Source organism: Diorhabda sublineata, chromosome 6 (assembly GCF_026230105.1).
Source record: "Diorhabda sublineata isolate icDioSubl1.1 chromosome 6, icDioSubl1.1, whole genome shotgun sequence".
In the NCBI taxonomy this organism is placed as follows: domain Eukaryota; kingdom Metazoa; phylum Arthropoda; class Insecta; order Coleoptera; family Chrysomelidae; genus Diorhabda; species Diorhabda sublineata.
The window spans coordinates 26,788,663-26,811,247 of NC_079479.1; the positions used below are offsets into that span (position 1 = coordinate 26,788,663).

The 22,585-nt window shown below is 33.2% G+C and overlaps 2 protein-coding genes across 2 annotated transcripts; both read right to left on the reverse strand.

Annotated features, from left to right (window-relative positions):
* Positions 1 to 3,656: 3,656 nt before the first annotated feature.
* LOC130445454 (uncharacterized) lies at positions 3,657 to 7,219 on the reverse strand. The gene is made up of 3 exons (XM_056781072.1): positions 7,017 to 7,219; positions 3,923 to 4,094; positions 3,657 to 3,833 (listed from the first exon to the last, which is right to left on the reverse strand). The coding sequence occupies exons 1-3, from the start codon at positions 7,026 to 7,028 to the stop codon at positions 3,679 to 3,681; spliced, it is 339 nt and encodes a 112-aa protein (XP_056637050.1). The 5' UTR covers positions 7,029 to 7,219; the 3' UTR covers positions 3,657 to 3,678.
* A 6,660-nt stretch (positions 7,220 to 13,879) lies between these two features.
* On the reverse strand, positions 13,880 to 20,885 carry LOC130445452 (mucin-2-like). Its single transcript, XM_056781070.1, has 3 exons — positions 20,774 to 20,885; positions 18,856 to 19,426; positions 13,880 to 15,149 (listed from the first exon to the last, which is right to left on the reverse strand). The coding sequence occupies exons 1-3, from the start codon at positions 20,783 to 20,785 to the stop codon at positions 14,002 to 14,004; spliced, it is 1,731 nt and encodes a 576-aa protein (XP_056637048.1). The 5' UTR covers positions 20,786 to 20,885; the 3' UTR covers positions 13,880 to 14,001.
* Between the last annotated feature and the right edge of the window lie 1,700 nt (positions 20,886 to 22,585).

The window sequence follows — 22,585 nt, forward strand, 5'->3', positions numbered from 1 at the left end:
TTCTTGATGGTAGGCGTATAACTTTTTATTTCTTTTTCAATCATCTTTTTTTGTCACTTCTTACCAATGAACGAATGACCACCCTCAACCCGTTTGTTCTTAATCCTGACCGCGGAAACCTGCTAATTGTACTTATCACTGCAATGCCTTTCCAGTGTCTCTTTTCTTGCTTTACTTAGTTCGGCAGGAATAACGCCTAGTCTAGAGGATTTACTGTTTTTTAGGAACCTACATACTCCCTGATATTATTGGTTTTGTCTTATTTGATTTCACCCTTTTAAAAAATTTTGATCTTTTTGAGCTTACTCCCCTCGCAATTAGGTATTTAATTCTGACAGTTTTCCTCCCTTAGTTCATTTTTCTTGGGGTTATTCTTTTTCTCACTATTGCTTGTGATTCTTCGTAATTTGTTTTATTGCTTTCGCTACCTGCTGTTGAATACCTATTTTTCGTTTTTCTATGATTTCCTCTTCTGTTTCGTTATCCCATCAGTGTGGTTTTAATTTCACCGATTTTTATTGTATCTTCCCAGTACTTCTTCTGTATCTCCATATATTCATTTTTTATTCATTCGTGATAATTTTCAGTGTTGCTCCAGCTGTAATTATTATTTTTTTATTTTTTTCCAGGTGTTGTTTGTATAGTTGTTTTACGCTGTCATATTCCAAACTGTTTTGTAGCTTATTTGTTTTATGTTTCTGTTGCTGTATTTTCAAGTTGTTTTTGTTGTTCTTAGTGGAACATAGTGGTTGCTCCCGCAGGATAGTTCTCTACGTGCTTTTACTTCTTGAATTTTCATTTTTGAGTTTTATTTTATGAGATCCGCTTCTCCTACATAATAAATATACTGATATCGAAAGAAACGCCAGACACCATCGTTAGAGCGGTCCGCAGTCTCAATACGAACAACACGACCAAAGTAAATGCAGAAGAAACTTATACTGAAGAGATGACACCAACACCAGGAGGCATTAGGCAGGGTGACAGCCTCAGCCCATTTCTGTTCAATCTCTTAATGGACTAAATATGGGATACCGAATAGGATAGAATAAAAGAATCAGTAGGGTATGCTACGCCGACGATGCAGCTATTTTCTCATAAACGCAGGACGACCTACAGAGACAACTACACAAAAAAAGACAAAGGTCAGCCAAGTGATGAATATGACTATATCCACAGAAAAAACGAAAAGCATAACCTTTGCTAAAGAGCCTGTACGATGTAAGCCGGTAATTCAGAACAAAATCATCGAAAAAGTCTCAAAATTCAAATACCTGGGTATAGGCTTATCGAGTTATCACGACCCAGTGAAGGACCTAAGAAGCCAGATCAACAAAGCGACTATCATATCGGGCAGCTTAAGGCAGATAATATGGGCGAACGAATACATGCGAAAGGACAGCAACGTTAGGATCTAAAAGACTTGTATCAGGCCAATCATGACATACGAAATAGAAACCAGATAGGAAACCAACAAAACGAAAAGCATACTTCGGGTAGCCGAAATGAAAACGCTCAGGACTATAGTGGGAAAAATAAGAGTAGATCGAATCAGGAACACTGACATCAGGGAACAATGTGAGGTGCAAGACATAGTAAGATGGGGGAGACAAAGAAAAAGGTACTGGTGAGAAGAATGGAAGAGAGTAGACTGCCACGCATCGTACTTGAAGGGAAACCAATAGGGAAAAGAGAACTCGGACGACCACCTTAGAGATGGATGGACAGCTCGTAGTCCACCTCTGAGGAACTGATACAGATGAACCTGTAAAACTAACAGATCATGAGATCTTAAAAATGAATAAGAAGAAGAAGATTTTATAATGATATTATGGACCTCAGGTTGCGAGTTTTCTGAATTCTGGTATACTTATGAATATTTCTATGTTGATATAAACTATTTCTAATTTCCAGATTATTCGTTTCATATAGTAGACGTTCTCCATTGTTATTACGGTCTCCTCGCCAAAAGTGGCTTCTTGTCCTACTCTATATTTATAAAATAGAACTATTAATTTTACTCAAATTATTGAAATTCTTTTATCATTTATAGCTTTTTCGTTCTTATTAATGTGAACAATTTCTAAAAGTTCTCTTTTTTGTGTATTTGATTCCATTTCAAGAATATTTGAATCTATATAATTGAATTTATGTTTTTTGTTCAATATTTCGCTGTTCGCTAATGCAGTTTTATTATTATACGGAGATGTTTGCCCTATGTAAACAGCGCTACAATTAGTACAAGGCACTTGATATATAATATTACTTCTTTTGTTTTGGGTGTTTAAATTTAGATTAGATTTCAGTTTAGTGAAATATTTGGATGAAGAATTATATCCTTCATGATTTACCTTGAATACAATAATCCGATAGTTGTTGGGAAAGTCCTTGTACATATAGTAAGTATATGTAATTTACTTTTTAATATTCAGTTTGATAACAGTCTCTGATTGTCCTTCATCATTTTTTCAATATAATTATTTTCTCATTTCCTTTCAATATATTTTTTGCTTTTAATTTGTTTTTATGTAACTGCTATTCTATTTCTTCTCTGTATTCGTTTTTACTCCTCTCTTGTTTCTGTACATTCTATTACTTTTATCTTATCTTTTCGCCATATTTACCATTCCTCATTGCATTTTGATAATTCTTAAAAGATCTTCACTCTCAACGTATGTTTCTCTGTATAATCTTACATCTTCTTTTTCTTATCAAGTCATGATTTACTTAATTTTCGTGGTAGTTTCTGATATCATCTACGTAATTAGACAAACAAACATTAGACATGGACATTAAATCAATAAACTAGCCTTCGAAATGTGGACCTATCGAAGAATGTTGCGTATACCATGGACAGACAGAGTAAGGAACGAGGATGTACTAGGAAAAGCGGGGACTGAGAGAGTTGTTCAACTTGATCAATATGCAAAAGGATGGATACTTGGGTCACGTTCTTAGAGGAGAAAGATCTACAATACCCCAATTGATTATACAAGGAAAAATCGAAGGAAAGAGAGGCTACGCAATATTAAACACTGGAATGGCATAAATAACACCGGTGAGCTGTGTCATGCCGTTATAAATAGATGTCTGCCCATAAGATAATCGCCAACGCACTGTAGGTGCAAGGCAGTAGAAGAAGAAGAGGTCGTTCAAACTAGTGCTGATAATATTATACTTGTTGAGTTCCCCAGCCAAATGACATGTTCACCTTCCATTTCCGTTAGTTATTTCTTGTTGCCCGCAAAGCTACTTAAGTTGTATTTTTTTTCTATTTTTGCTTTAATATCTCTAATAGTTATGTGTATATCTTGTAACTTCTTCCCTTAATTAGTTTTCCATGAAACTAATCTTGGTATTCAGCTTTTGCTTGTCAGTCGGTTGCCTGTAGTATTTTTAGTCTATATATGGGTACGTTAGAAATAATCGTATATGTAAATTACCCACATATTCATGGTTATTTCATTGTATAGAAACAGTCAAGAATATTATAATAGTTTTTTTTTACATCTACAGTAGCGTCAAGGAAGTAAATATTCTTCAGCGATGAATCTAGTTGGGAAAATTTCTTGGTTCATGGTAAGAGTGAAGGAATAACTATATGTTATATAAAAATAATTTTATATTACATGAAAAAATAATCACAAAAAGTCAGTTATGGAAAAAGTAAACATCGATTTACCAGTGTCCTAAGCCAACACCCCATGGGGAAGCAATAGGAACTGGCACTGCATATGATTGCACACCAATTAGTCCCGGTGTAGCAACTACACCTGGAGTGACAGCGGAACTCACGACTCCTCCAGCAATAGGAGCAGCAGCAACAGCGCCAGCTAGAAATAGTGAAAATTGAAACTGCAATTTTTGTACTAAGCATTATTCTAACATACAATTAGTTTTTATGCTATTTTATTACAATTACCTTGTGCAGAAGAAGTGATGACACTTCCGTCAGGTCCAACTACTGCAGCTTTAGCAGCAGGTCCTTTGATAATAGCTCCGGGATTAGCGGGACCAACAAGAGTGGTAGCTCCTCCTACAGCCCAGACTGATGCTTGTGCGTAAGCCATTGTGGCAACAAAAAACACAGCAACCTTGAAGATACAGATAATCTTACATTGACACATGAAACAGTAACGATATAAAATTATAATCATTAAAGGTGGCATCAGACAGTTCTCTTTTCGGTTCATTCGGATGAATGATCACTCAAGTGAATGTTCTCTTTGTTTTCATTCCACGCTCACAAGACACAATGAATTTTATTCGCTCATTTCCTCGAATATGTCGACAAACGAACTCTTCGCATTCATACGTTTAATTTCATCGCTGGATAGGTTCACTAATAAACTCATTTATCACTTTTGATTCATTTAATGCCTAAACGTTTCATTCTTAATGAAAGATGCTGAATGAAACACAGAAATGAATAAAAAGTGAACCGTCTGATATCACATTAACAAGTTGTCTTCTCAATTAGATGAAGCTCTATCTGTATCTTTAACAAACGACCGACGAAAATTTTGAAAACTATTTTTGTTTCTAGCTATCCAAACATGATTATGTTGTGCAATTTTCAAGTTGATGTATTTAGGTACTATTCTAATGAAACACTCAAACTATCCTTTTAGTCCTTGGATATCCTACACCAACACAACATGAGCCATTGAAGGAAACCTCGTGGAAAGCGTTGTTCAAAAACTAAAAAAAGTTAATCAGGTCGTAGTCATATAATATGATTCTTTCTACCCAGTGGGTGAATGCAACCACCTGACGGGTTGTTTCATTTGTCTATGGTTTTTTTGAACTTTAAAATTATAATTATTTATTATGGTTGTCTATGATTAGCTCTAATGAACAGCGTTACTTTTCGGCATTTCAGCTTAAAAATAGCTCATTAGTATTAAATTTTACTGACCAATACTAATTGATAAACAACTAGAATCTATTATACAACTAAATAAACATCATGAGAAGATTAACGTATTAAAAATCAGAAGTTCTTGTAGATAATATTTTAATTTGGAAATTTCCACCGAAAATTGTTGGTTATGATCCGCAATCAGTTGATATGTAATCGAACTTAACCCGGGTTGTAATTTGCAAAAAGTCCGTAAATGTTAAAGGAATTCTCATACACAAATCTATCCCTTTTTCACACATTAGGGGGTGAAATAATTGGAAATCCTGATATACAAGTTCATTTTTAGTTTATTTCAAACTCTAACACAAAATTGGATGATTCCAACTTCAAAATTAGCGAACTCTCATACAACTTTCCTTTCCCTATGTAACCCGCTTGGAGGATTAAAACTCAGAAGGAGGTTACGTTATAGAAGGAGCTTATTGCAAATTTTGTGAATTTAACTCTAATCTAGTAGTTTGGGCAGTGCGACGATGAATCAGTCAATTCTCAGGAAATACTTTTTTATCCATTTATGTGTTAAGGCAGTGATTAATATCAGAATTACCGATTATTTCCAAATGAAAAAATTTTATACTTCTCATCTTGATGCAAACATTTGTAATTAGTAAGTCGAAGGTATACGCTAATCTAATCAATAATAATGAAGAATTAAAGTATAGTATTCCTGAGAAAATCAATTTTTCAATTTCTAGCCTAAATACAAACGTTTCAATTTCAAAATATACAAACTTTAAATACTAATTTTTTAAATAACATATAACTAGAGGATCCTAGCTTCAAAATTGAGATTTTTACAAATTTCCATCCTATATCTATTCCTCTTTGGAAAGGAAAATCTAAAAGTCTTCTATTAGTGAAAGATTACGTTGTGTGAGGACTCCATTTTCAAAATTTCATTACTGTAGCTTCATCAGTTGCGACTATGCTATGAGGAATGAGTCAATCAGACATATTTTTTTACCTTGAAAATCAAAGGGAAAGTATAATACCGCGTACAAGAATTTTATTGATTAGCATTTAACGTAAAAACCACTTCTTTTTCTGAAAATATGTAATTCTTGTAATTCAAATGAATTAAACAGCTGCTTGCCTCTAAAAATTACCGAATGATAAATGCATCATACAAAAAATTGGCATAAATAAGTTGACTGCAAAGGGCAAACAAATTTGTATGTTTCTAAAAAGATATGGAGCTTTACACGGGTCATAAGGAAAACAACCGTGGTTTTCGAAGGTTACATCAACGACATTATAAATAACAACAAACAAATAAGTTGGAACGAAGAAAAAATATTTGTTTCATCAGCTATTTCACGTATTTTTAACGGTGATATTTTTGGAATAGATACACTAAATTCCGGTCCCGAGCGTTCAGCATCTTCCTTGTTTATATGGTCACTTTTAAAAGCAAAGAATCACTTAAAAATAATTCCATGATATTTAAGGAACTTTTCCTAAATTTCTTAAATTATCTTAAATAATAATATTTAATCATCATTTCCAAATTTCCAAAAACAGTTTACTTGCTGTTTGTTTACGTTTATGTTTTTATTTTTTCCTCTAAATATGATACTGAAAATATCAATTTAGATAATAATTTTGTATTAAGTAGCTTTTATCCTAAATAATACATGTTTCTGGACTTTTATGTGTTGAAAAAATGGAAAGTTTAGTTCTGTTTTTCTACTGAATATAAAATGTTTTTTATTTCTTATTATTTAAGTAGTACTCAATGTACCTTTGAGAAATGCCTCAACGTATTAGAATAGATAAAGGATAGATTGAAGACTTTCAAACATATTTTGCCCCGATAACCGTTCTCTAGATCCGTATCAACACCTTGTCAGCGGCTTAAATTTTTCATAAAGTAAAATTATTTTAATCAGATTTTGATAATAGATTTTCCGAAACCATTTTTATCATTTTCATTGGTTGTAATTCCGATTAAACTTTAATTTGTTAATATTTTCTTTGTATATCTATGTAATTTATTTAATTCTTCACTAATTAAACAAAATATTATATAGAATGAGAATTATAATGGCCAAAATTTTACCAAATTATTAATTCATTGTGAATGTGATCTTACCAAAGAGTTCATTTTGAAGTGATTTGCGACACAGCTGATTATAAACTGAATATAGTTTTATTACCACCCTCTGTATATATATCCATTTTTTATAGAGTGCATATAGCATCTATTTTTAAAGAGCCTTCACTATTTTATGCCTCCACTATTTTATCTTATGTAGTTCTTGTTAGAAATTGCGTTATAATCTATGGTAATGTTGGGCGTTGTACTTTACTTCTTGTTACCGTTGTTCAATGTCACCATTCATGATAAATCTCTACAGATATCTCATATACGTGGTGTGTAAATATTTCCGCATCCTTATATCAATATATAATTAACAAATATATATATTTTTTCTTAACATGATTGTATCTCGTTTGAAAAATAACAAAATTAACTATGATGACAAGTCAAGGTTAATCTTAAAAAGGAAGTGGTCAAAAGCTGAAGCCAAAACGTAAAATTCTCATGAAGTTTTGGAGTAAACAATATGCAATGCAGTGTAAGACGCAATAAAAAAGTTTAGGACGAGAAGTTTACGTCCTAATAAAGAAACAGGACTTTTTTTCCATAATCATGTTTATTTTTCAGTTTCCTATTAAATCTACAACCTTTTTCCTGCTATGCTTTAACCTTTTTAACTCTTCCACATACATTAACATTTAATACTAAAACGAAAAATTCTCCTTTCTCATTTATTTTAACCAAAGCGTTTGATAATTTAACTCTTTCTATTTCCTGAGCTACCAGTATTTTGGTTTAAAAATTTGTTTGGTTGTAGGTTAAATGAAAATTGTATTCTTATAAAAGACTCCGCTCGTTCAATCTGTATGGAAATTGGGTTTCGGCCAATTTTTCTGATACTTGGCTCAATGACAGTTTAAAACAAGCTGATCAAAAGTCTCGATGGATACGCAACCCTAAACCCTCTCGTCCCGTCAAAACTACCACTAAAGTGCTCGAAGGTATGCTGGGAGGAAGGGGATTGGTTTTGAGCAACTGTTCGTAAACTTGGCACAATGATAGTTCAAAGCATGCTGATTAAGGTCTCAATTAGTTGTCAATGGGGTAGGTAAATTGCAGCTTAATAAACATTCCTGAGTCAATTAAAGCAAGATGAAATAGTCCCGGCCACTTAGGGCAATACTGAACATTTTCTGCCACTTAAGGCAATGCTAACCTTCCTCAATCATTCGTGCGTTTGGATTGTTGCTCTGTCTGATTATATTTCCATTGTGCCAACATATGAAGCAGGTATTAGATGATGTTTGCCATAATTCATTTAGACAAAAGATCAACTTGAGAAGCAGTTATTTCATTTACTATGGAGATGTTAAATTGAATAATTTCCCGTTTCTCAATATGGTACCCTTGGACTTTAGAGAGGTAGTTTTGAGGGGTTTTGGAAGTTGTGAGATCTCGTAGCGGTACCTGCTACAGGAAGTTATTCTTAAGCCTTGCCCATAATATCGATTACCTGAAATCAAACGCAGATATTGATATAGCTGTGATTATAATGTTCATCACGTTGAATTTTTCCAACAGAACTGACAATAAAGGGTAGGAAGCGGAATATTTTGCCAATAGTCACGGATTGGCCCAACTTATCAATGAACCAACCAGAGAGTTCCATCAATAGACCCTGATCTGTACAACATGACCGTACATGTAACACTCCATCATTAGATCACTAACTAATACAAACAACGTGTGAACTAGAAATCCAAAGTCAGGATCCACCTAGACTACGTAAAGTTTGGCACTATAGATCGACCAAATGGAAGCATCTATAGAATTTTCTTTTTATGTTTCCTTGAAATGATGCTTTATATTGACCGGTATATAAGACTATATTCTTTACTCCTTCAAGAGCTTTGCAGAAAACAAACCATGGTTTTATGAAAACTGCACTTGAGCAGTCAACAACAAAAATGAAGCTTATCGCAAATGGCGCTCCTAGTATCAAAAATCATTTAAACTTTATTGCCTCGAGAAATACTTTTAAGCAGATCATCGATGCTTGCAAGAAACGATATAATGAGAGAGTGAAAACAAACTTCTAAGTTGTCCAAATGGATCAAGGTATTTCTGGTCTTTTAGAAAACTGGTTAATCAAGACATTTGTAAATCAAAATATCTACCATTGTCTAGAAAAGTTGGTTCAATCACAGTGACCGCAAAAGAGAAGGCGGACTTTTTGAATGGCATGCTTGCTTCAAATTCAACTCTTGCTTCGCGGAGAAGGTTACATCCAGCCTGCATGCAGTTGTTACAGAGCCAGAAATAGAATTTTGACACCGAGAAGTAGCAAAACTTGTCAGTGGCTTGGTCATTAATTGAGACAGTGGATAAAACCAATTATATTGAAGAATCGCACAGCTGAACTAACAGGTCCGCTATGCAAACTCTTTTCTCTAATATATAAAAGAGGTCTTTTCCCCGCAGCTGTAAAAATTGCACAAGTTCAACCTATACCAAAAATCGGAGAAAGTGGTAATCAGTGACCATCAATACGACTTCCGTGAACATAGATCAATCAGGGGACCTCCTGAGCTAAGTCACCAACGTATGAACCGAAGCTATAAAGAAATATGGGAAGTTTAGAGCAATCGCACTGAACATATCGAAAGGTTTTGACAGAGTTTGGCATGGTAACCTCTTAAATAAATTAAGATCGTACGGTTTGTCGTCCTTTCATCAACTGGTACTGCAGCTTAGGATTTGGTCCTGTCAAGATATAAAATATTAACATCATGGTAAAATTGCTTGTTGGGTGTTGAGGTTGGAAACAATAGGCCCTAGCATAGTCATGTGGCCGATTTAATAATGGCAGCTTCACAAAACTTGAAGCCTTCTTTAAGACTAAAAAGGTATATGCTCCGCAACAGCTTCTAATCCTCTACAAGGCTTAGGTTCGTCTATTCTTGGAATATTGCTTGCACATTTGGAGTTCGGCCACCCTTAGATGTTAGAGTCAATACTGAAGAGGGCAATTCGACTTACAGCTAAGAGAGAGTAATTAGCTACTAAGGCACGACTTTTCCGAACCCTACAGCCTACAGAAGGTCAAGATCAATATCCACTGGTATCTCCACACCGCAGGCATCACTCGAATTATTCGAGTGGCTTCTTGTTAAGGCGGTAGGTGGTCAAGATTTTTATAATTTGCAAGTTTAGTGATAATTTTTGTATATAAAAACATTTAATGAAAGTGCCAGAGCTATAAGTGGAGCATAGTTATGAGTACTAATAGTTTAATCAGTGAACAGTGCTATTTTACTTGTTAAAGAGGTCGAAGTTGACATAATGATTTGCTCCAATATTATATAAAATGAGTTTATAATACTCATTTTAAGAGATTTGATTTGGGGCTCTCTGGTGTGGAGAAAGACAAAGGCCATGCAGGAGCTGGAAAGTCATATCTTTGTAATCATTTCATGCGACCTCATGCAGAAGATTACAACGTAGACCATATATCTGTTCTCAGTCAGACAGATTTTGGCGACCGAGTCGTAAACTGCTTTTGTATAAAAAAATATTTTTTCCTATTGCACCTATCAATATAAAACAATTATCAAAAACTGCAAGGTACTGATGAGGTAGTCCTACTTGCCGTTCTTGAATATATATTCTTCTATAATTTATTTAAACTTTGCCGTGTTGCCAGTGACTCTATTGAATTAGATACAAATAACATCACTGGTTGATGATCAATATCCCCATTATAACATTTTTCCTGGAATAGACGGATACAATGATTCAGTTTTTATGCGTTTAAAAATGCATTGAATAATGCATCATTAACATTGACCTCGATTATATGAAATTCTATTTTCTATTTATATTTACCCCGCCCTAAATATATATGTAACATTTTTAAATTACACTTCGATTCAGTTCAACATGAAATATACACTTTGGAATATAAAAATTGAAGTTGCGTGGCGGAAGGAAAATTTTATGTTAGTATTTTATTCTATGCACTAAAATTTGGAAATATGTCAAATAAGGAAATGAAACAAATAATCATTAAGTGAATCGTTTTTATCTATTTATATAATTTACCTATTTACAATGATCCATATTTTTATATGTGGTCCTTTTGAATACCACTTCGTTAACAACTCCATGTTTTTTATAAATTCTCGACTCTTTTATTAAGTATAAATTTGTACATAGACAAACTTTATTCTACATCTATCCCCATAATCTACGCATATTCCCATTCTGACCGAAATGCAGGTTCAATATTTATTTCTGCTGGATATTCTCCACTCAATAAGCCCATGTTTTAACTAGCATTTTCTTCATTTTTAGAGCATTTTTTACAAAAAGAATGTGCTATTACTTTTGTCCGTCCGTTCGTTTGTCTGTAGTAGCGACTTTATTTCAAACAGAGAATTTCCACAAGGGGAAGCTGCATTTTCCCACTTATGTGACATTTAGTAGTAGATTATGCAGACTGACTGACCTTGCTACATATTGTGAAGAATATGCCGACGACATAGTTATTTACGCAAGGAGCAGTTTTGAGAATACACTCTGTGACATAGTTTAAAGAGAACACAACTATAGAAGAACAATCGGTTGGACTCAATGTCAACCCGAACAAGAACTACTTAACTACCTTGACTGGGGAGAAAAACTCAATCTCCAGTCCATTAAACTAGATGGGAAACTATTGAGTCAAAAAGAGGGAGACTTACTCCTTTGGAACATATATGAAAAGGAGATAACCACTAAAGCCACAAAAGCTCTAAAGGAGTGCGAAAATTTCGCAGGAACGAATTGAGGTTTTAACCTACAAATTCTGATATAGAGGTACATGGCGATAGAAAGATAAATCATCAAGTATGAGGCAGTGATCTGTGGTGCTAGTACTGTTTTGAACATCAATTTTTCGAAGGTACATAGAATGATTTGTATATGTAAAACCAGGGCCCTGAGAACATGATAAATTCCAAATTTATTGTGAAAATATTTAAATTTTCCTCATATCTTTTTAATTCTACCCACTTAGTGCATTTGCCCACTTAGTGCATTTGCCCACTTAGTGCAATGCTTCCAAGCAAGCAATTTTTCAGACTCGGGGATAAAAAGAAGTCGAAAAAGCTATATCAGATGTTTATGGCAGAAGTGGCAATAAATCGTAAAGCAGTTCGACTAATATTGCTACAACAATATAGTACGAAAGGTCGGGCGCACTGATGTGATAGAATAAAACATTTTCCCTCAGCAAATGCAGTCGTTTTTTCTCAAAACGAATCAAAAATCAACATAATATCAGCCAGTTGATTTTTTCTATTTCTATGTAGTCCTATTCCAAAGATTACATGGAAAATTAAAACACTCGAGCCATAACTACTTTCTTGGGAGTAAGTATCTTAGATCAAGTGCATTCTTTCGATTGTACTCTCATTTCTGGACTATAAAGGTCTACCCAAGTTTCATCTATTGTGACATATCGATAGGAAAATGACTACGAGTGAGACAGCACTTTAAATGCCAACTTCTTAACCTCGCCCATTCTTGAAATCTTGAGTTTAGCTTAGAGCTTGCGCTACTCAATGCGCGTGCATTTCTGGACATCGAAATCTTTCAACTTGTTCTTCAGATCTACAAGTCTTCGATTTTCAAATCTAGAAATTGTATTTGAAGCGATTCAGCATCAATTTTAAATGGCTCGATGTGGTTCCATTCATATTTTTGTTAAAATGATTTAATAGAAATGCGAGAGTACTTTTGTTGTTTTTGAATTAGTAAAATATCTTACAGAATACATTCTTCATGTTTTTTAAATCTTTGCAGATGCAATTCGTGTCAATAGCTGCATCGCGATATCGCTTCATATGTTCCAACAACAAAGAATCAAGTCAAGCAGCAACGTAAAGTAATTGGCACACTTGCAAGTTAATGACTGCGCTATCCGAGAATCGCTGACATCTATGGTTAGGTTAGGTTTGAGGTTTGAGGTTAGGTTAGTTTAGTTTTGAGCATTGGGATAACTAATAACAGATGGCAAAGCAGACAAAATGAATCAAAAACTTTGAGAGGTTATGTTACATCAAATAATGAGATAGATTCTTATAGTAGCAATCATTGTTGAATAGAGTTTTGAAAATTCCGCCAAATCTCTCAACGCTCACTTCGACCCACCTCTTGACATTAATCGTCATAGGCGTTAGTCATGACGTTAATAATGACGTTCTCGCCGGGATCATAAGGATTTTAATCGCCATGTGGAATGCCCAAAAGAGTATTTCAGAGTAGAATGCACCATTAGACTCTAAACGGCTGTTTAGAAGAGACGGAAATGGAATGATATTGGCTGAAAGATAGACATGGTCACAGATTCTCATCTCTAATAATAAAACAAAAGCTCAAATTCATCTCGATCCAGTTTTGATAATTAATTATTTATTTCGTATGGAACTAGAGAGCAGAAACTTTACTTCAAAAGATGCACATGCGATTCCTGTGCTAAACAAATCTAATCAGCTGGTGTTGCGTTGCCGTGCGTATATTTTGTTGTAAAATTTGATTCTGGTGTGCGCGAATTTTAAAAAAATTGAATTGAAACTTAACATGACGCCGTATCTAATGTTTTTGTAATATTTTGTCGCTATTCGATCGACTCATAGGATAGCAGAAACTCATTAGAGGTCGAATTATCATTCAATTATGGTCTTGACGTTTCAGATTTCTTGATTATAAATAAGTCTAAATTTTAGATCATAATTGGTTGAACGACCAAACACTATTTAATTAGACTTAATCTTTCTCCTATTCAGGGACACATTATATAGATTGGTTTTTCAATTGCATCGATTGGAGCTACCAATCAGCAAAGGTGTAGAAATTGGTATTAAATGAATTACAACAGGGCAAGTAACGGCTTTATTAATCTCACAATAAATAAAAGAAGAGTTAAGTTGTTTATAAGAATCCCCCACCTTTTCATTAACATTGACTAGTATTCTTTAAAGGTATGATTATCCCATCAATGTTTCCTATTACTTCTTTTTCTGTCATATACATTAAATGCATGTCCTTGAGGTCTGTTGTTGAAATTTATATTTGGATTTATACCAGGTTCTGAAAGTAATGTACCAGGATAATAGTTATTCGTTGATTGTTTGATACCATTTTGATACAATATTGGATTAGTTTCAGTTAGCAAAGGATCATTAAGAGTAGCCGTTCTCTGTTGATGGTACACACTGTTTGGATCAGTTCCAAGTAATACGTCGGTTCTATAATATCCATTTTGAAATGTGTGATCATTATCGCTGGTATATTCTGTTCTTTGAATATTGTCATTATCGATTCCTTGAAGATTTATTATTCCAGGAGATTTATTCGCCTCTTGGTTTTTCGTTACTGAAGTTATTGTCGTACCTAAATCAATAGGTCCTCGTGGTATACCGATTTCAGGAGGTATAATGTTTCTGCTTGGTATATGATAAGGATTCAAAACATGTTGATTATCAGATGAAGTTATAGGAGATACAGTGGTGGAAGGATTCCCTTCGTAGAAGGGCGAAGTACTGGAAAAGGTGGGAGATACGGTGCTAGAAGGTATACCTCCATAGAATGCCTGGGAAGAAGTTAATATAGGAGTCAAAGTACTTGAAGGTATTCCATAAATTGAGCCGGGTTGAATAAATCCACTTGCACCTTCATCTTCGACGCTTACTTTCGGTGATACTTTTGGGACTGTAAATTGGTCATGTAAAGGATTTATTGTTGTCGAAACTTGATGTCTTCTATCAAATTGTTCTCCTGTTAGAAGTCCTGTTGGAAAAACGGGGATAGATTGAGGTAATAACGGTAATTGGCTTGGTACAGGTTCTACTTGTTGAATAACCGTTTCTTTTGGAATAGGATTAGATGCTACTGAAGTAGTTAGAGGATATACAATCGGAGATCCTGTTACTATTGGTGGCGTTATAGTAGGTCTAAGCAAACCATCTGCTTTTAATGGATATACAGTTGAGGATTCAGTTCCTGTGATTATACTACCTGCTGATGCTACTGGAATCTCGTTATTGACTTCGATAAGGGTTGGTACATGAACTGGTGTTATCACGTGAGGTACTCCTGCTGTAGCAGTTATTACAGGTGGAGCAACTAAAACTTTAGCTGTTTCTGTAACATAATAATCAACATATTAAGTCACACAGATTATTAGAAATTATTAATTATTCAAAAAATATAATATACACATGTTGATTTAAAGAGTCCAATTTATTGGTACTATTAGGTAAAGAAAAGTATAACAAATAATAGAGTTGGAACAATCATATTGTTACTTTATAGCACAATGTACTTAAAACTAACTGAAAAAGTATACATGGACTTTTTACTTTTTGTGTAATTTGGTTCAGGTGATAATTGTAAAACAACATCCCCAAAATCAATGTTTGCTTTGTCTTTCTTTTCAGGGAAAACAAAAATGTGAGCTTTTCCGAGATATAACACTTAATATTCAATGAAATTGTATTACTTTTGCCAGTTAATAAACTACAGATTTCTTATTTCCAAATTTAATAAGCAGGAAGTTCCCAATATTTATATTTTCTTGATTAGTAACGTCAATTTCTTCTCTTCTTTCTTCGTCTTCTCTTTATTAAGATGAAATAACATTTACAGATGTATCAAAAACAGAAGTTGTGTAGGTTCAAAATCGTGATCTCCCAATGAAAATAGGTTTAAGTTTTTTGAGAGGCTGCTTGTGATGTTTTTAAATGTGAAAGATTCCGAAATGGCAGATTTTGACATTTTGGCTATGTTATATATGGATATAGTCTCAATATTTTAAATATGCGAATTGTTGAGATATATTTGAACTATGTAAAAACGTAAGCATTCAGTGATTGCAATTTATATGACTTATATGGTGGATTAGGAGCGTCAAATTCTTCCTTACTTCTTGATTCGAAACTTCATCATCATCTTCATCATTATTATTAGTATTAAAGTCTAGCTTCTTATCCTTTGGAAATGTTAAATGAATAAGAGGTGGAATGATATTTGCAGATGTATCAAAATTAAGATTACTGTTTATTCAAATTATTGTCCCAAATGCAATTCTGCACACTGGCCAAATTTTTGACCTTGGAAAGCTACATGTGAAGGTGTAAAGAGCTCCCAAGAGGCGTATTTTGAAAGTTCGGCTATGTTATATATGGTTAGTCCCCAAAATATTTTCAGTATGTCAATCATTGAGAGATATTTGAAGTTTGCTCATAAACTGTCTACGCTGATATCCAGCGATTGCAATTTGTATGACTTATCTAGTTGATTAGGAGCGTCAAAATATTCTCCACCTTCTTTCTCAAATTCTTCATCAGCATCTTCATCATCACTAAATTAGATATTATGTTATTGTTAGCATTAAAGCTTAACATGCTATCCTTTTGAAGTGATAAAAAATATCAAAATCAAAATTTTTTTCTATAGGTTCAAAATCATCGTCTCCAAATGCTGTGATGGTTTTGGATAGAACAATTATAATTATACTATTATAAGTTTGTTTTCAAATGGTCCCAAAACGCTGACATCCAGAATATAATTTGAGTAACGTATAAGGTTGTCAAGAAACATAGACAATAGTTAAGAGCTTCAATAAAAATATGTGACTCGTGGTTGTCACGAATAAATAGAAGTGAGCTATCTGGACGAAGTTTGAGGTTGAATATGTTGAAGAGCTTGTATGTACAGTTCTGCAAAACCGAGATTGCCATGAGTAGTCCCAGTGGGTGAAATGGATATAAAAAAAAACAGAAACTCTTGCTGACACTTTACCACAAAGTGTTACAAGTTCTTAACGCTTAGCTGTTACAATGTGTCTTGCTTGCCTAGGCGTTAATGCCTGTTTCATCCAAATTTATTATACGTTTATATTAAATTTATAGTGTACGTTGAAAATTATTAAGAATTTAGCTATTACGGTCTTTCTGATTCCTTTTTTCAAATCCTGCAATCTATACTGGTACATTTTTTATGTGAATTTGGATATTCACATCCTAATACTCATGAAATGAAGTTGAAAGTAGGTGCAAGGATAACCCAATGAGTTTTGCTGCTTTATTTTTTTAACATTTGATGTCCTAACCCACCTTTGATATATAAAGACATCGTGGAACCATTTTTCCAAACGACGTATTTAAGAACGAATAATTCAATAACTCGTTCTTAAATTATTAAATTAAAAAATATATATAATTGTTACTACTTACTATGGTTATAATACAACTATTGATTTACTGAATACCCAAACACAATCAAAAAAATATTTATATTATATATATCGTAGGTCGTAGTTGGGATTTTAGCTAATATCCCAGGATAATAGGCAGTTGGCTGATGGCGCGCCACGTATGCCTATTCTCCCGGAATATCAGCTAAATGCCGGACAATAGATTATTCGTCGAAAAAAAAAGGTCAAACGTTTATCTGTTGTCCTATACTTCTAGCGAAAGGGTCAATACCGAAGCCAATTTCAATGTTTATTTTTATTTTTGAGTTCACACTGACGTTCAGTACAGTTTAGTCGATACGTGAACTTGAACTACGTGAAATAATTTGCAAAAAGTTTTTAAAATGGAGAAGATCATTGTTTAGGTTAGGTTAAAGTTTTATGAAAATAGAAGCCGTCCGAGGTGTAGCATATAGTTAACCTAACGTTGTTAAAGAAAAAGATGTATGTTAGTTTAGGTTAGGTTAGGTTAGGTTAAAGTTTCATAGAAAGTGCCAGTGCGAACCTCAGTGTGAACTCAAAAATAAAAATAACCATTGAAATTGGCTTCGATATTGACTCTTTCGCTAGAAGTCTAGGGCAGCAGATAAACGCTTGCCCTTTTTCAATAGATATTCTATTATCCGAATTTTAGCTAAAGTCCCAGGAGAATAAACAAACGCTTGGCCATTTTTCGACGAATAATCTATTGTCCGGCATTTAGCTAATATTCCGGTAGAATAGGCATGCACCATCAGCCTATTGTCCTGGGAGATATTAGCTAAAATCCCAACTTGTTTATTGACCTACGACTTATATAAAAAGAACAATGAGAACACTTTTTTACAATATAGAATGAGAATCATGAGCTAGATTCAATTATCATGTTCCAAAACATATATAGGTGAAACATACATATTCTAAAATGAATTAGAAACATCTTTAGTTATGTAAGTAAATGAATACGGTTAAATTTGAGGTTGGTTTCTTAGATGTTGTATTATTATGGTATGTTAAACGGTGCACGTGATTCCTGATTCCAGTGGCACGTTATGTGCGAGGCGTATCAAATTTGGGCATACCGCTGTATGTGTATCGTGGGTAAAATTACCGAAGAAAATTTTAACAGTGTATAATTAGTATTGCTTTCTTTCCTACATGCTTCATAAACTTTAGGCATCTCGTGGTTTCACTCATGCCAAATAGTACGAACATTCAAAAATTGTTATTTGTTATCTGAAATATTTCTTTAATCACTCTTTCAATTGTATGCACAACCAAATTAATGTTGAAACCACTTTTAATGATGAGAGAAAATTTATTATTAGATAGAGGGCAAAAGTTATCTTAGTTTTTTACAGTATTAATAATGAATACTGTGTAAGATATTGGTCATTTATAGAAAATTCCGCAGTCGGAAGATTCAGGAAAAATGTCGAAGGACAATTAAACAAACATACATTTCATGAGATTATATTCTTCTAATTTGTAATTGTACATTTAATGAAGATAAAACTGGGTCGGTAATTTTGAAAATGACAATTCAAAATGAGTTTTCAAGAATAAATCATCATGATCAATCAACTTTATATATTATTATTTGATATTACTTACTTGTTATAGTCGTCGATGCAGGTCCGGATACGATTGATTCCGAACCTCTAGTAGATATACTTCCAGAAGGTCCAACTAAATCTGTCGATTCCTTGGATTCTATTGCTGGCGCATCAATAATTTCTGTTTGAATAATATGAGGCTCTGGCTCTATAATATTTATCTCATGACCGGATGATACAGGAATTGTTGGAGGACCAATATAATTTGGAAGTGGGGCTGAAATTCCAGAACTAACTACTGGTACTACATTATTAGCGTCATCTGCAATAACCACATTTTTTACAGGTACTAAAGGTGCAATGTAACCGTCTTCAGCCAGTGAGGGTGGCAAGACGGGATGTGCTTCAACAATTTCGGGTTCTGCGACTATTATTGGTTCTAATTTCTGTTCAGTCTGAATGAGTCCTCCGTTTTGTTCAGAAGTTATTACGCTACCATCAGGTCCTTTAACTATCGTTTCCGAATCTGGACCTTTGAAAATACCTCCAATACCTCCTGGGTTTGCTACTATTGTTTGGAAACCGCATTGGATAGTTGCTAAGCAAGAAGAAAAGGCTAACAGCCCCAGCTGAAAAAATGGATTGTTTCAATCGATATGTTCATCGAAAGATCGAAAAGCATCAATTTGTTTGAAGAATTGTTATCATTAACTACTGACTGTGGTTATTACACATATACTCCTTTTATGTATCCTTTATTTACAAGGAAGGTATACAGTTTTCTCATTATTGCTACAATTATATTTGAAGAAATTGAACAAGTCACGAATTATACGGATATTTATAAATTTATAAATCACTTATATTTATTCGTTATTAAATTGAGAACGAGTCATTTTATCAACAATTGACTAATGACAGTTAAATAAGTGTCATTTATTACAAATCCTACTAAAAGTATACATAAAAAATTGAAACTTGTTAAAAAATACAATAATAATTTAAAACCTCAAAAATCTCGGAAACGATTGAAAGTTGGAATAGGATTAGTAGATACAATTTGATTTTTTTTAAAGACCTTGAAGAGATAAAGAAAAATACTTTTTTATTTCTCAGTGCTTGTATGAACGGGTCTAAATAAAATTTAGACCACACCTAAACTCTAAAAGTTTACAGAAAACATTTAATATCTGGTTAACGGTAAGGTTTAGGTATAGGAAAGTATAAATTAATTTGCTTTATTTTTTACCCCTGATTGCATCAAAATAGAAAAAACCGGGCGGTTCTATTTAAAAAAATTTGATAGTTATGAAGTTAAACTTTGAACACTTTTTATACACACCCTGCATAAAATTAAAAAATTTTCAGCATAGATTCAAATACATCTGACTTTGCTTAAAGCAACCGAATAGAAACCATTTTTATATCTCTAAGGGTATTCTCGTAAAAAAATAAATTATAAGGGTCGGCAAAGGTCAATTTTTTTACAAAAAAATGAATAACTCAAAAAGTATGCATTTTTCTAAAAAAGTTTTTAGACAAAAGTATACTAAAATTTTACGTATATTTCAAAAATGTATTAATATATAGGGTGTTTTATTTAAAATAACAAAGTTACAGTCGACAATAGAACCTGCCATCTTTGAAAATATTTTAGTTAAGAAGATCGTTTCTGAAAACTCAAACGTAGAAATTTTCATGATTTTTTCTATAAGTATTTTGCCATATACAGATAGTTTAAACTCGCCGTAGGACACCCTGTATATGCTACAACTATGAAAAATGGACTATTCAAGTAACTTTATAAAGAATTTTGTTTATTTCCACTTCCTATTTGTGATTTAATAGATGAGATAATTAACATATCGAAAATTTATAATAATTATTTATCGAATTATGTAAATAACATTTTTCCCTCCCCAAAAACTTTATTATAATCAAACTCCTTCTTATTAAAAGAAAAACAAAATAATTACCATTAACTTCATCGTTTAAGTGAAATATTTGAACAGCTCTTAGGATCTAAGATATAACTATATCACGTAATACAACTTTTATCAAATGTATCTTTAGACTCTTGTTTTATACAGCTATGCAACCTTGTCAATTTTTTTTACCTGATTCACCACGCCTTTTGCTTTTTATGTATCATTATTATTGTAGGAACAATAAATTTTCTTGATCTTGTACGTTCAACGTTGATTACGAAATATGTTATTAGGTACCAAGTTCCTATTCTGATAGTAATAATTTTTTTTGTATTATTGATATAGGTACATACATAGTTATTCTAATTCAGGAAATTACTTTTAGTTGATTGAATATTTCTTAATTCAATGTTTCTTTAAAATATACCGACTTCTGCCATGCCAGGAAATTGAAACCTAAATCAGAAATGAGAAACATTTTTTCAAACATGCGGAATAAATATTTCTGAATAATAATGAGTATTAATACAGTCGGAGTGTTTTGGTGATGGCGCTAGCACACGTACAAAGGGAAAAATGTCTTCAATCGTCTAGAGAGTGATTGAAATTACAGCATAAATTTATACACGAAAATTTATTACGGGAAATGCGCTCAGAACAAAATGACTACGCGAACTAGGTATGCATGGACCATCACATCGCAAGAAAAAGGAACTGAAACAATTTGTAATCTACCACTAAGTAAAAACTTTTTTACTGCTTATCACACTTAGTTTTCACATAAGGGAGCTTCTATATTCGACCGACAACGCTCTATCAGAGAGATTCCTCAATAAATTATTCATTTTGATATAGGAATACGAGCCCTTACGGGGCCTAGTTGCTGAGATATAAGGTGTTCAAAATTTTAAATCAAAAATTTCCCATAAATGAAGAACGCTTTTAAATTTTTTTTCCAAAATTGGTGACCAATATGCTACTTAATAAAATAATACTTTGTAAAGGTTAGTTGTCACTTTTGTTTTAAATTACCTGATCATTTTTAGTTAAAAAACTAATAACCTTTTATGGAGCTAAAATGAACGGTGTTGTAATGTTGTAGAAAGCACGTAAGTAATTTACAAATCAATTAACTATTCTTTTAATTTCGGATAGTGATTAAACGTAAGTATTTCAAAATAAATAAAAATTATTCATAATCTCATTATTCAAACTGTTGGGCGCTTACTTCAATACACTTATTACACCATTTTGTTATTTTAAAACGTGTCTTTGAGAATAAATCTGGATCTGGATAGAATGATTTCTGCCGCAGTTTGAATTCTAGCTATTAGATCTTGTTCAGATCCGATTATTGTTTCGTTCTCTAAGTACTTCATATAGCCTCATATAAAAATCGATAAGATTTAAGTCAGGTGATCCTGGAAGCCAACAATTGGGTCCACCCCGACCAATCCATTTGTCTCTAAAACGGCTGCTTAAGTAATTTCTTGTCGCTGCAGCAAAATGAACAGATGCCCCATCGTGTTGAAACCACATGTGTTGTCTAATATTTAACGGTACATTCTCCAACAATTCATCCAACATTTCTTCCAGAAATGTAAGGTTCCATTAAGCAATCCAACCACACATTAAGCGAATATTTATGCTGAAATCCTTTTTCACGACCAAAGTGCGGATTTCCTTCATCCCAAACGTGACTATTTCTAGAGTTAAAAATTCCTTCCCTAGTAAATCTAGCATCGTCGGTATACAACACATATTTTGGAAAATTTCGATTTTCACGACACTTTTGAAAATACCAGTTTTAAAATTCTATTCGCACTTGAAAATCTTTAGGTTCTAATGTTTGAACACTGG